We start from the raw sequence: 16,379 nt of genomic DNA on the forward strand, positions 1-16,379 counted from the left end.
TTGGGTCATACCCAGTTTCTGGTCATGGTGCTCCTTCCCCAACCTTCATAACCTTATAACTGCTGGGGTTAAATTCAAACAAACACTTATCTGACCAATCTTGCAGTTTCTCAAGATATTTTTTGAGAGTTTCCCAGTCCTCGTTTGGTTCATTCTCCTAGTCAGTTTTGCATCATCAGTAAACGGGAATATATTCGAATCATTCCCATCTGGTATGTCCGTCACATAAACCAGAAACAGCACTGGCTCTAATACAGACCCTTGGGGAACACTGTTAAGTCTTCCTATTCTGATGTCTCTTCCCTGACAGTTACTCTTTGCTCCCGTTTTCTAAGATTCTCTTTAATCCACTTGCAGGACGCTCCCTGATATTCATGCTTGCAACTTAATATTTGGCCAGGTCTCCTGTAGGGTACAGTATCAAATACCTTCTTGCAGTCTAAGAAAATGCAATCCAATCATGTGTATGTATGTATACGAATATGAATGTACATTTGCACATATATATATATATATATATATATATATATATATATATATATATATATATATATATATATATATATATATATATATATATATATATATATATTCTTATGATTAAACTTAAAAACCATCTTAAAAAAAAACGTGTGTGTGTCAATAAACTTCAAAGGAAGATCATTATTAGATAAAATAGAGGTAAAACTATCCAAGAATTTCCAGTTCTAAGTGCATTATGAAAAAGTTGGAGCAAATACGACATGCGCGAAAAGTTTAAGAACTAAATTACGTTTGTATTTAATAGGATTTAAAGGAAATTTAATACACAGTTCCCCCAAAGGAAGGTTTTTACTGTCAGCAAATATATCAAAGAATGGAATGTGTTTCCAACGTTAACCCAATATTATGTTACTTAGAGCTGAAGTTACGAAGAATAAAGATTATATTCAGAAGACTTGAAACTCAAAAGGTAATCGCCAACATATTAACGATAATAAACAAGCAATTTAAAATACAAAGGCCTATCATTCATGTATTTTTTTCATACCATTAAAATACATTGGTGAAAATAGACTAAGATATGGTTCTCAAGTCTACACCATCGTCTACATGATTATTAAACAAAAGCAAGCAATCTTGGGCAGCAAAATGCAGAAATTATCTCATTTGCTTGGAGTTCCAACAACAGACCTGATGTAAACACTCTGGCAACACTTATCAATAGCCTTGTCTAGTGGATTATTATTAGTATTAAGCGACTTACTGTTCAACTTGTTGATATCTCGACAATGTTGGTGATGAGTGAGGCACACGTTCAGCACTGGTATCTTTACTGCCAACACTGGTATCTTTACTGCCAACACTGGTATCTTTACTGCCAACACTGGTATCTTTACTGCCAACACTGGTATCTTTACTGCCAACACTGGTATCTTTACTGCCAACACTGGTATCTTTACTGCCAACACTGGCATCTTTACTGCCAACACTGGTATCTTTACTGCCAACACTGGCATCTTTACTGCCAACACTGGTATCTTTACTGCCAACACTGGTATCTTTACTGCCAATACTGGCATCTTTACTGCCAACACTGGTATCTTTACTGCCAACACTGGTATCTTTACTGCCAACACTGGTATCTTTACTGCCAACACTGGTATCTTTACTGCCAACACTGGTATCTTTACTGCCAACACTGGTATCTCTACTGCCAACACTGGTATCTCTACTGCCAACACTGGTATCTTTACTGCCAACACTGGCATCTTTACTGCCAACACTGGCATCTTTACTGCCAACACTGGCATCTTTACTGCCAACACTGGTATCTTTACTGCCAACACTGGTATCTTTACTGCCAACACTGGCATCTTTACTGCCAACACTGGTATCTTTACTGCAAACACTGGTATCTTTACTGCCAACACTGGTATCTTTACTGCCAACACTGGCATCTTTACTGCCAACACTGGCATCTTTACTGCCAACACTGGCATCTTTACTGCCAACACTGGTATCTTTACTACCAACACTGGTATCTTTACTGCCAACACTGGTATCTTTACTGCCAACACTGGTATCTTTACTGCCAACACTGGTATCTTTACTGCCAACACTGGCATCTTTACTGCCAACACTGGCATCTTTACTGCCAACACTGGTATCTTTACTGCCAACACTGGTATCTTTACTGCCAACACTGGCATCTTTACTGGCAACACTGGTATCTTTACTGCCAACACTGGTATCTTTACTGCCAACACTGGCATCTTTACTGCCAACACTGGCATCTTTACTGCCAACACTGGCATCTTTACTGCCAACACTGGCATCTTTACTGCCAACACTGGTATCTTTACTACCAACACTGGTATCTTTACTGCCAACACTGGTATCTTTACTGCCAACACTGGTATCTTTACTGCCAACACTGGTATCTTTACTGCCAACACTGGCATCTTTACTGCCAACACTGGCATCTTTACTGCCAACACTGGCATCTTTACTGCCAACACTGGCATCTTTACTGCCAACACTGGTATCTTTACTGCCAACACTGGCATCTTTACTGCCAACACTGGTATCTTTACTGCCAACACTGGTATCTTTACTGCCAACACTGGCATCTTTACTGCCAACACTGGCATCTTTACTGCCAACACTGGTATCTTTACTGCCAACACTGGTATCTTTACTGCCAACACTGGTATCTTTACTGCCAACACTGGCATCTTTACTGCCAACACTGGTATCTTTACTGCCAACACTGGTATCTTTACTGCCAACACTGGTATCTTTACTGCCAACACTGGCATCTTTACTGCCAACACTGGCATCTTTACTGCCAACACTGGCATCTTTACTGCCAACACTAGTATCTTTACTGCCAACACTGGTATCTTTACTGCCAACACTGGCATCTTTACTGCCAACACTGGCATCTTTACTGCCAACACTGGTATCTTTACTGCCAACACTGGTATCTTTACTGCCAACACTGGCATCTTTACTGCCAACACTGGCATCTTTACTGCCAACACTGGTATCTTTACTACCAACACTGGTATCTTTACTGCCAACACTGGTATCTTTACTGCCAACACTGGCATCTTTACTGCCAACACTGGTATCTTTACTGCCAACACTGGTATCTTTACTGCCAACACTGGTATCTTTACTGCCAACACTGGCATCTTTACTGCCAACACTGGCATCTTTACTGCCAACACTGGCATCTTTACTGCCAACACTGGCATCTTTACTGCCAACACTGGTATCTTTACTGCCAACACTGGTATCTTTACTGCCAACACTGGCATCTTTACTGCCAACACTGGCATCTTTACTGCCAACACTGGCATCTTTACTGCCAACACTGGTATCTTTACTGCCAACACTGGTATCTTTACTGCCAACACTGGTATCTTTACTGCCAACACTGGTATCTTTACTGCCAACACTGGTATCTTTACTGCCAACACTGGTATCTTTACTGCCAACATTCTTTGCCTTCTATGTTCCTTTGCACTTGTGGTGTCGTTCGTGGTCCGAAGGAAGCTGTGGGAGAGAAAGTCTGTGTTGTAGAGAATCTCGTGGCCATAACACGGTTCACAAGGACCTCGTGGCCATAACACGGTTCACAAGGATCTCGTGGCCATAACACGGTTCACAAGGATCTCGTGGCCATAACACGGTTCACAAGGATCTTGTGGCCATAACACGGTTCACAAGGATCTCGTGGCCATAACACGGTTCACAAGGACCTCGTGGCCATAACACGGTTCACAAGGATCTCGTGGCCATAACACGGTTCACAAGGATCTCGTGGCCATAACACGGTTCACAAGGACCTTGTGGCCATAACACGGTTCACAAGGACCTTGTGGCCATAACACGGTTCACAAGGATCTCGTGGCCATAACACGGTTCACAAGGATCTCGTGGCCATAACACGGTTCACAAGGATCTCGTGGCCATAACACGGTTCACAAGGATCTCGTGGCCATAACACGGTTCACAAGGACCTTGTGGCCATAACACGGTTCACAAGGATCTCGTGGCCATAACACGGTTCACAAGGACCTTATGGCCATAACACGGTTCACAAGGATCTCGTGGCCATAACACGGTTCACAAGGATCTCGTGGCCATAAGACGGTTCACAAGGATCTCGTGGCCATAACACGGTTCACAAGGATCTCGTGGCCATAACACGGTTCACAAGGATCTCGTGGCCATAACACGGTTCACAAGGATCTCGTGGCCATAACACGGTTCACAAGGATCTCGTGGCCATAACACGGTTCACAATGACCTTGTGGCCATAACACGGTTCACAAGGATCTCGTGGCCATAACACGGTTCACAAGGATCTCGTGGTCATAACACGGTTCACAAGGATCTCGTGGCCATAACACGGTTCACAAGGATCTCGTGGCCATAACACGGTTCACAAGGATCTCGTGGCCATAACACGGTTCACAAGGATCTCGTGGCCTTAACACGGTTCACAAGGATCTCGTGGCCATAACACGGTTCACAAGGATCTCGTGGCCATAACACGGTTCACAAGGACCTCGTGGCCATAACACGGTTCACAAGGACCTTGTGGCCATAACACGGTTCACAAGGATCTCGTGGCCATAACACGGTTCACAAGGATCTCGTGGCCATAACACGGTTCACAAGGATCTCGTGGCCATAACACGGTTCACAAGGCTCTCGTGGCCATAACACGGCTCACAAGGATCTCGTGGCCATAACACGGTTCACAAGGCTCTCGTGGCCATAACACGGTTCACAAGGCTCTCGTGGCCATAACACGGTTCACAAGGACCTCGTGGCCATAACACGGTACACAAGGACCTCGTGGCCATAACACGGTTCACAAGGATCTCGTGGCCATAACACGGTTCACAAGGATCTCGTGGCCATAACACGGTTCACAAGGATCTTGTGGCCATAACACGGTTCACAAGGATCTCGTGGCCATAACACGGTTCACAAGGATCTCGTGGCCATAACACGGTTCACAAGGATCTCGTGGCCATAACACGGTTCACAAGGATCTCGTGATCATAACACTGTTCACAAGGATCTCGTGGCCATAACACGGTTCACAAGGATCTTGTGGCCATAACACGGTTCACAAGGATCTTGTGGCCATAACACGGTTCACATGGACCTCGTGGCCAGAACACGGTTCACAAGGATCTCGTGGCCATAACACGGTTCACAAGGATCTCGTGGCCATAACACGGTTCACAAGGACCTCGTGGCCATAACACGGTTCACAAGGATCTCGTGGCCATAACACGGTTCACAAGGATCTCGTGGCCATAACACGGTTCACAAGGATCTCGTGGCCATAACACGGTTCACAAGGATCTCGTGGCCATAACACGGTTCACAAGGATCTCGTGGCCATAACACGGTTCACAAGGATCTCGTGGCCATAACACGGTTCACAAGGATCTCGTGGCCATAACACGGTTCACAAGGATCTCGTGGCCATAACACGGTTCACAAGGATCTCGTGGCCATAACACGGTTCACAAGGACCTCGTGGCCATAACACGGTTCACAAGGATCTCGTGGCCATAACACGGTTCACAAGGATCTCGTGGCCATAACACGGTTCACAAGGATCTCGTGGCCATAACACGGTTCACAAGGATCTCGTGGCCATAACACGGTTCACAAGGATCTCGTGGCCATAACACGGTTCACAAGGATCTCGTGGCCATAACACGGTTCACAGTTTTAAAACTAGTTCATCTCCTTCATAAAGGAGAAAGCATCTTAGTAAGTGAATTAATTAGTGGTAATAGAATCAAGAACAGGAATCGCAAACTTAACTAACTTGTAGTTCAACCTGCCTATAGGCCTATAGTATATAGAATAGGCCGTAAAGTATAACCAGTTTCATGGACTTTTGGCAAACCATAGATAATTCCTGATATATAACCAGTAACACATGCTTCCGAAAGAGATTTTGTAATGATTAACAACTCGCAGACGGACGAAATTATTTACAAACATTATCTATCTGTCCACAGCAGGATTCGAACCTGCAAACTCTGAGTCAAAGTGCGCAGTAGTTTATCCTGGGTTTTGTGTATAAAGTACTGCTAGCTTTGATGTACAGTATGAAGGTTCGAATCCTGCTGTGGACTGAGAGATAATGTTTGTATTGTACTTCCGAATACAGTTCTTTGGTCAAAGTATCGTCATGTTTTTTGATTTCCTTTAATACTTGTTGAGCTAAATTCCCATATTTAAAACAAGACTAGCAAACACTTCATGTTTTATACGAGTAAGTTTAGTACCATCACAAAGTAACCTTGTCGTTTTATTAGCGTAGTTAAACGTATTTAATATAACCTCACCTCACCTATATCAGACTTAATAACTATAGAAGAACCTAGGTTCTTAGGTTCGAATCTCCTTCAGCCAGAGATCAGTGTTTGTGTATATTTCGCATGCTCTCGCGAATTCATTGCATTGTTCAAATCTCTAGTAAGGCTGATGCATGCAGGGGATGAGATGAAAAGCTGTAAGCCTTCTCCCTGAAAGCTGGCTGCCTTGGATCAAACGTGTAGCGCATGCTACACGTCAAGGTATTGTCCAGTGTGGGTAGACTGGTAAAGCACTGCATACCTTGTCCCAAGGTTCGTAGGTTCGAGTCTCCTTCAGCCAGAGATCAGTGTTTGTGTATATTTCGCATGCTCTCGCGAATTCATTGCATATATATATATATATATATATATATATATATATATATATATATATATATATATATATCTATCTATATATATAAGGAGTTTAAAGAAAACAAATGTTGGTGGTGGTGGTGGTGGTGATTGTGGTCGTAGTAGCGATTGTGGTAGTGGTGTTGGTGGTAGTAGTAGCGATTGTGGTAGTGGTGTTGGTGGTAGTGTCTACTTCCTTCTCTCTTCACTCTTCCTCCCCCCCGTATCCCGATCCCCCCCAGTCCCCATCCCTCTCTTCCCCCCCTCTCCCAAGAGGCAGCGTGAAGATCTTTCGGGGGTGGTTACCTGCGCACATCTCCCACCCCCTCCCTCCACCACCCATGCCCCCCTCTCTCTCTATCTCTCTCCCCTACCCCCTCCTCCTACTCTTCCTCTCCCTTCCTCCTTTCTGTAATTGGTGGCCACCTGGCAGGTATGTGAGGGGGGAGGGGAGGGGGAAGACTCACCCCTCCATACCTGGTACCTTCCCGCCCTCTGATTGGCCCACCAGGGCCCCCACACTTGCCCGAGACCTCGTAACCTGAGTGGTCGAGACTTCGCAGGTACTTGAATCCTGATTGGCGGAGACATGATAGACCCCCGAAGTTTGATTCGTTAAGACCTAAAGGATATCCGAAGTCTGATTGGCCCAGACGTATCAGATAACTGAAGTCTGACTGGCCAAGAGACGCATCAGATAACTGAAATCTGATTAGCTGAGAATTCTGATTTGTTCAGTGGGACTGAAAATGTCCATGAGAGAAGTGACAGCTCTGGATCCAAGAAACTGGAGCTCCACTTACCCTTTCCTCTGATCAAACCTGATTGTCTCTATGACCCCCCCTCCCTAACGGGTTTAGCTCTTCATAAAAATGGTGTCGGGAGGGTTGGTAGGCTTGTGTTAGCCAGGCTTGACCGTCAAGATGGCTGCCGGAGAGTGCACTGTGTGTACACGTGCTGACTCACTACTTACACCTCATGTACACTTTTCAGTAGGTATTTGGGTTGTTGTGTGTGTGTGTGTGTGTGTGTGTGTGTGTGTGTGTGTGTGTGTGTGTGTGTGTGTGTGTGTGTGTGTGTGCATATGTGTGTGTGTGTGTGCGTATGTGTGTGTGTGTGTGCGTATGTGTGTGTGTGTGTGTGTGTGTGTGTGCGTATGTGTGTGTGTGTGTGTGTGTGTGTGTGTGTGTGTGTGTGTGTGTGTGTGTGTGTTTTCTTCTACCTTCTACATCACGTACTTCAACTCTCCTTCCTTTCTCCACTCTGTCTCTCTCTCATCAAACAGTGCACCTCCCCACCTTCCCCCCACACATTTTTCCCAGGATTGATACCCACCTCCCTAATCCCTTTCACTCCCTCACATACATTCTCTCTCTCTCTCTCTCTCTCTCTCTCTCTCTCTCTCTCTCTCTCTCTCTCTCTCGCTCGCTCGCTCTGCAGTGTTGCAGGAGGCAAAATCAATTTGTATAATAGCACAAAAAAAATTGTAAATTCATTTATTTACGCGAAGCGCTAATCCCGCGTAGGTCATTCTGCGTAAATACTGGTGCAGGCTCGATCCTCTGTTCTCTGAGTGGGCAACACACGCACTACAAAGCTGAACTTGTCTGAAACACACACACACACACACACACACACACACCTGACTACTTATTAATGTTAAGGTGCTTTAACTGTTGTTGATGTTGCTATTACTGTTCCTGCTGCTGTTGTTGCTACTACTACTCTTGTTGCTGCTACTGCTACTGCTGCTGCTATTGTTATTGATACTACTTCTTGCTGTTGTTGTTGCTACTTCTGTTGCTGCTGCTGTTGTTGTTGCTACTACTGTTCTTGCTACTGTTGTTGTTACTACTACTAGTGCTGTTCCTGCAACAGTAGTAGTAGCAGCAAACACAGGCATTTTTTAATTAAACAGCCTGGTTTAAGGTACCAACGGGAACACAACAGAGCACTCACGATGAGGCAAAAAGTATTTACCAGATATTAGTTGTTTAAGTAACCATTCATTTCCCCCAACAAGCTTATATACAACTATATACACTATATATAGCGGGTTTTACTAATAACACCATAATTGGGTTTAATAAGAGAGAGCGTAAGTATGAGAACTGCGATGAGATATAAGCTTTCGATCCTCCGAACACAGAGGGCAGATTCTGGTATGGTTTTCACCAGCTCGAGGCTTGTGAGGAACTGGAGCACCAGTGTGACTCCTTGATACATGGTAGTTTACCCTGGGGCTCCCCTCCTCACCCTGATTGACAGACCTCCAGCACAACTGGTAGTCGCCCTGAATGTTGCACTCATTGCAACAGGTGATGAATTACTATGCTTAAGGCTGGTTATTGATGGTTGTTGGTTGTGGTTACATGTGGTGGGCATACAGTATAATAACATACACAGTGTATGCCACATGGATTTTGCTGCTGATGCTGTTATTTTGTATTACTGTTGTTATTGTTGTTACTGTTTATGCTGGTGCTGTTGTTTTCATAGCTATGTCTGTTGCTGCTGCCATTGCTACACTCACCTGTTGGTACTCATTTGTGGCTGCAGAGGTTAAATCTCAGCTCCTGGCCCCACTGTTCCACTTCCCACCACTGAGATTCAACTCTCCTGGCTGTGTTAGCCCTTTCATACCTATTCTTAAACCTATGTATGGGTCTTTCCTTTACAACTTCGCTGTATAGGTCAAACCACTTCATGACAACTCTAAAGTTAAATAAGTATTTCCTGACATCCTTGTGATTCAACTGTGCATCTAACTTCTAGTTGTGACCTCGTGTACCTGAGACCCGCCTCTCAGACTCGCCCTGTTAAGCCTGTCTATTCCTTTCAGTATTTTGTATGTCGCAATCTTGTTACCCTTGGTCCTTCTGTCCTCTGGTGTTATCAGGTCAAGTTTCTCAAGTCTGTGTGCGTGTGTAGTAGTAGTAGTAGTAGTAGTAGTAGTAGTACTAGTAGTAGTAGTAATAATAATAATAATAGCAGCAAAGGCACTTGTCGATACACACTTGGTATACTGAGTGTGATAATAATATATTTTCTCTTTTCCACAGGGCAGCCAGCGTCACCTGCCCCCAGCGGTGCAGGGGTGCCTGTGGGCGTGGGCGTGGGCGTGCTGTGGGCGTGGGCGTGGGCGTGAGGTGCCAGGCTGGCGTTCCCTGGCTTTGGGGGTGCCTGTGGAGCAGGGAGCTCCGCGGGCATGTACCTCAAGTCCTCCCCGTACTCCATGAACGGGATTGGACTCACCATGGCCGGGATGCTCCCACCTCCCTTGTGCTGCTGCCCCCACTCTGTGCCACCACCCTGTGCCACACCCCCACCTCTGTGCTGCTGCCTCACCTTGTGCTACTACTCCCACACCTCTCAGCTGCTGCCTCTACCTCTTGTGCTACTACCTCTACCTCTTGTGCTACTACCTCTACCTCTTGTGCTACTACCTCTACCTCAGGCTGCTGCCCCACCTCCCTGTGCCACTCTCACACACCCCACCTTGTGCTACCACCTCACCCCAGCGCTCACTCTCTCACCCCTGTGCTGCTGCCTCTACCTCTGTGCCACCACCTCCCACCCTTGTGCTGGCTGCCTCACCCTTTGTGCTACTACCCACCTTTGTGCTACACTTACCCTCTTGTGCTAACACCCCACCTTTGTAATTACCACCTCACTCCTCTGTGCTACTACCCCACCTTTGTGCCACTACCTCACCCTGGTGCCACTACTCCCACCTTTGTGCTACTACTCCCACCCTTGTGCTACACTCTCACCCTCTCTTTGTGCTGCTGGTTCTCACCCTCCTTTGTGCTGGGCTGGCTCTACCCCTGTGCTGCTGCCCCCACCCTCTTGTGCTGCTGCCTCACCCTGTGCCACTACCCCACCCTGTGCTACACCTCAGCTACTCACCCCTGTGCCACTCACCCCAGCCACTCACTCCCAGCACTAATTTTGTGCTACTCACTCTCACCTCTTGTGCTACCACCCCCACCCCAGTTGCTACTCCCACCTCTCTTGTGCTACCACCCACCCCCTTGTGCTCACTCACCCCACCCTCTGTGCTTACTACCCTTGTGCCACTACCCCCACCCCTGTGCTGCCACTCACCTCCCCTGTGCCACACCCCACCTGTGCACTCCCCACCCTTGTACCTCCTTGTGCTACTACCCCTGTACCTACTACCCCCACCCCTGCCATACCCCACCCTGTACTACCCCACCCCTACCTACCCCACCCCACCCCTTGTACCTACCTACTCCCACCTCCTTGTGCTACCACCCCTCCCACCCTTGTGCTACTACCCCCACCCTTGTCTACTCATCCCACTCCACCCCACCCTACCTCCCAGTGCCACACCCTCCACTACTACCCACCCCTTGTGCCACTACCCCCCCTGTGCCACCTACCCCACCCCTCTTGTGCACACCCCACCCCTCCTGTGCCACTACCCCAGCTACCATCCCACCTCCTGCCTACCACCCCACCCTTTGTGCTACCACTCCCACCCCTTGTACCACCTCCCCACCTGTGCCATTGTACACTACCCCACCCCTGTGCCACTACCCCACCCCACCCTTTGTGCTACTACCCCACCCCTTGTGCTACTACCCCACCCTTCTTGTGCCACCATCCCACCCCTTCTGCCACTCCCCACCCCTTGTGCTACTACTCCCACCTGTGCTACCACCCCTCATGCTACTCACCTCCTTGTGCCACCACCCCTGTACTCACCCTGTGCACCACACCCTTGTGCACTACCCCACCTCCCGCCACCCCCCTTGTGCCACTACCCCTCCACCCTCTGTGCCACTACACCCACCCCCCTGTGCCACTCTTCTCCCCACTTGTGCACTCCACCCCTCCCCACCCCTAGCCCCACCCCCTACCTCCTGCTACCTCACCCTTGTGCACCACTCTGTACCTCCCATCACTTACTCCTACCTCCTGTGCACACCCCTACCACCCCTGTCCTTGTGCCACCTCCCCCACCCCTCCTTGTGCTACTCACCCCCACCCTTGTGCCTACTACTCCCACCCCACCACTACTGTGCCACTCCCACCCTGCCCCACCACTCCCTCCTTGTGCCACTACCCCCCCTTGTCTACCAGGCCTCCCCACCCCTACCTCCTTGTGCCACTACCTACCCCACCTCTTGCTTGCCACACCCCACCCCCTAGGCCACACTACCCCTCTACCTCCTGCGCTACTATCCCCACCCCTGTCACTACCCCACCTCTTGTGCACTACCCCTCTCCATGCACTCACTGACCCCTGTCCTACTACCCCATTCCCACTTGTGCCTACTACCCCCACCTCCACCTCCCCGTGCCACTCCCCACCTCTTGCACCACTCTCCTTTGTGCTACCCCTACTCACTCCCACCCCTGTCACTCACACCCCTACCACTTCACCTGTACTCCCCACCCCTCCCACCTCTGTGCCACCTTCGTGCTCACTCCTTTGTGCCATACCCCACCCCTGCCCTACACCATCACCCCCCGCCCACTCACCCCCCTCTTGTGCCACCTACCCTCCGTGTCCACCACTCCCACCTCCCCCTACCCCACCTCCTTGTGCCACTACCACCCCACCCTCACTACCCCACCTTGCACCTACCCCACCCTCTGCTGCTACCCCTACCACCCCCCCCCTCTGTGCTACCACCCCTCACCTACTACCCCTCCTGCTTGTACCTACTCTACCCCTCTTTGTGCTACCCCACCTCACTTGTGCTATACCTCCTTGTGCACTACCTCACCTCTACCTCTTGTGCTACTACCTCTGCCTCTGCTTCTTTTTCACTGCTGGTGCTGGGAGAGTAAGCTAAAACGCTAGGAACAGGTTCCCTGTAACCAGAGTTGTCCAAGTTATTCCCAGTATCCTGTGATGGCTGGGATAAGGTTGGGTTAGGTTAGGTTAGGTTAGGTTAGGTTAGATCAGGTTCGGTTAGGTTAGGTAGGTTAGGTTAGGTTAGGTAAGGTTAGCTTAGGTTTGATTACGTAAGGTTAAGTTAGGTTAGGTTAGGTTAGGTAGGTTAGGTCAGGTTAGGTTAGGTTACGTAGGGCTAAGTTAGGTTAGGTTAGATTAGTTAGGTCAGGTTAGGTTAGGTTAGATTAAGTAAGGTTAGGTTAGATTAGGTAAGGTTAGGTTAGGTTAGGTTAGGTTAGGTTAGGTTAGATAGGTTAGGTTAGGTTAGGTAAGGTTAGCTGTTAGGTCAGGTCAGGTTAGGTTAGGTTACGTAGGGCTAAGTTAGGTTAGATTAGATTAGTTAGGTCAGGTTAGGTTAGGTTAGATTAAGTTAGGTTAGGTTAGATTAGGTTAGATTAGGTAAGGTTAGGTTAGGTTAGATAGGTTAGGTTAGGTTAGATAAGGTTAGCTTAGGTTACGTTACGTAAGGTTAGGTTAGAATAATTTAGGTTAGGTTAGGTTAGGTTAGATAGGTTAGGTTAGGTTAGATAAGGTTAGCTTAGGTTACGTTACGTAAGGTTAGGTTAGAATAATTTAGGTTAGGTTAGGTTAGGTTAGGTTAGGTTAGGTTAGGTTAGGTTAGGTTAGGTTAGGTTAGGTTAGGTTAGGTCAGGTTAGGTTAGGTTAGGTTAGGTTAGGTTAGGTTAGGTTAGGTTAGGTTAGGTTAGATAGGTTAGGTTAGGTTAAATAAGGTTAGCTTAGGTTACGTTACGTACGGTTAGGTTAGAATAATTTAGGTTAGGTTAGGTTCGGTTAGGTCAGGTTAGGTTAGGTTAGGTTAGGTTAGGTTAAGTTCGTCATAATACAAAACAAGTATTTCGTGACGCGGGTCTTAGCCATTGTGATGACCCGCCACTGAAGCTACAGATCATCTGACGGAGACCTTCCACAGGCTACCCCATCCACCCCTTCACAAAATTAAGGTCTATTAGGCTGGGATAAATACCACAACTCTCACAGGCGGAGCTTCGAACGTTCAAGAAAGGCGCTCCCAAATTTTATTCAAACTGAAGAGGGAAATTTGGGGTGGGGAGAACCACGTCTTCCGATTTTATGAGAAAAAGAGTTGGAATGTTTTATTTCTGTTGTGTCACAGAAATTAAATCTGTGTCATCGTTTTCTGTGGTATTAACTTTGGTAATAAATACCGACAAATTGGTTTAGGAAAAACTAGTGTATGTTTATTAGAAAACGTTTAGGTCCTGGGACCTTGATTAAGGTCCCAGGACCGAAATAGTTTTATGTCCCAGTGTTTGCTTGCCTATTTTACCTATCCTGCTTCACTATCACTCGACCAGGATAGTACATGTGGCCACATTATGTGTCCAGCATCACAGCGCATGTGGCCACATCATGTGTCCAGCATCATAGTACATGTGGCCACATCATGTGTCCAGCATCATAGTACATGTGGCCACATTATGTGTCCAGCATCACAGCGCATGTGGCCACATCATGTGTCCAGCATCATAGTACATGTGGCCACATCATGTGTCCAGCATCATAGTACATGTGGCCACATCATGTGTCCAGCATCATAGTACATATGGCCACATGTGTCCAGCATCATAACACATGTGGCCACATCATGTGTCCAGCATCATAGTACATGTGGCCACATGTGTCCAGCATCATAGTAAATGTGGCCACATGTGTCCAGCATCACAACACATGTGGCCACATCTTGTGTCCAGCATAATAGTACATGTGGCCACATGTGTCCAGCATCATAGTACATGTGGCCACATGTGTCCAGCATCATAGTACATGTGGCAAATGTGTCCAGCATCATAGTACATGTGGCCACATAATGTATCCAGCATCATAGTACATGTGGCAACATTATGTGTCCAGCATCATAGTACATGTGGCCACATTGTGTCCAGCATCATAGTACATGTGGCCACATCTTGTGTCCAGCATCATAGTACATGTGGCCACATCATGTGCCCAGCATCATAGTACATGTGGCCACATTGTGTCCAGCATCATAGTACATGTGGCCACATCATGTGTCCAGCATCATAGTACATGTGGCCACATCATGTGTCCAGCATCATAGTACATGTGGCCACATCATGTGTCCAGCGTCATAGTACATGTGGCCACATTGTGCCCAGCATCATAGTACACGTGGCCACATTGTGTCCAGCATCATAGTACATGTGGCCACATCATGTGTCCAGCATCATAGTACATGTGGCCACATGTGTCCAGCATCATAGTACATGTGGCAACATTGTGTCCAGCATCATAGTACATGTGGCCACATAATGTGTCCAGCATCATAGTACATGTGGCCACATCATGTGCCCAGCATCATAGTACATGTAGTCACATTGTGTCCAGCATCATAGTACATGTGGCCACATTATGTGTCCAGCATCATAGTACATGTGGCCACATCATGTGTCCAGCTTCATAGTACATGTGGCCACATCATGTGTCCAGCATCATAGTATATGTGGCCACATTATGTGTCCAGCATCATAGTACATGTGGCCACATCATATGTCCAGCATCATAGTACATGTGGCCACATAATGTATCCAGCATCATAGTACATGTGGCAACATTATGTGTCCAGCATCATAGTACATGTGGCCACATTGTGTCCAGCATCATAGTACATGTGGCCACATCTTGTGTCCAGCATCATAGTACATGTGGCCACATCATGTGCCCAGCATCATAGTACATGTGGCCACATTGTGTCCAGCATCATAGTACATGTGGCCACATCATGTGTCCAGCATCATAGTACATGTGGCCACATCATATGTCCAGCATCATAGTACATGTGGCCACATCATGTGTCCAGCGTCATAGTACATGTGGCCACATTGTGCCCAGCATCATAGTACACGTGGCCACATTGTGTCCAGCATCATAGTACATGTGGCCACATCATGTGTCCAGCATCATAGTACATGTGGCCACACCAGCATCATAGTACATGTGGCAACATTGTGTCCAGCATCATAGTACATGTGGCCACATAATGTGTCCAGCATCATAGTACATGTGGCCACATCATGTGCCCAGCATCATAGTACATGTAGTCACATTGTGTCCAGCATCATAGTACATGTGGCCACATTATGTGTCCAGCATCATAGTACATGTGGCCACATCATGTGTCCAGCATCATAGTACATGTGGCCACATCATGTGTCCAGCATCATAGTATATGTGGCCACATTATGTGCCCAGCATCATAGTACATGTGGCCACATTATATGTCCAGAATCATAGTGCATGTGGCCACATCATGTTCCAGCATCACATTACATGTGGCCATATCATATGTCAACATCGTCATTCCTCCCCTCACTCTTCCCTCTCACTCTTCCCTCTCACTCTTCCCCTCACTCTTCCCTCTCACTCTTCCCTCTCACTCTTCCCCTCACTCTTCCCTCTCACTCTTCCCTCTCACTCTTCCCTCTCACTCTTCCCACTCACTCTTCCCTCTCACTCTTCCCCTCACTCTTCCCTCTCACTCTTCCCTCTCACTCTTCCCCTCACTCTTCCCTCTCACTCTTCCCTCTCACTCTTCCCCTCACTCTTCCCTCTCACTCTTCCCCTCACTCTTCCCTCTCACTCTTCCCTCTCACTCTTCCCCTCACTCTTCCCCTCACTCTTCCCTCTCACACTTCCCTCTCACTCTTCCCTCT

General features: G+C 47.4%; 1 protein-coding gene across 1 annotated transcript in view; it reads left to right on the forward strand.

Annotated features, from left to right (window-relative positions):
• Positions 1-16,379, forward strand: part of LOC128698184 (homeobox protein OTX2-like) — a 265,674-nt gene that overhangs the window by 198,935 nt on the left and 50,360 nt on the right. The window contains exon 2 of the mRNA XM_070098638.1: positions 9,800-10,051. Within this exon, the coding sequence (XP_069954739.1) occupies positions 9,946-10,051 (106 nt within the window). The 5' untranslated portion in view covers positions 9,800-9,945. The remainder of the gene's footprint in view (positions 1-9,799; positions 10,052-16,379) is intronic.

This window comes from Cherax quadricarinatus, chromosome 63 (assembly GCF_038502225.1).
Source record: "Cherax quadricarinatus isolate ZL_2023a chromosome 63, ASM3850222v1, whole genome shotgun sequence".
Taxonomy (NCBI): Eukaryota; Metazoa; Arthropoda; class Malacostraca; order Decapoda; family Parastacidae; genus Cherax; species Cherax quadricarinatus.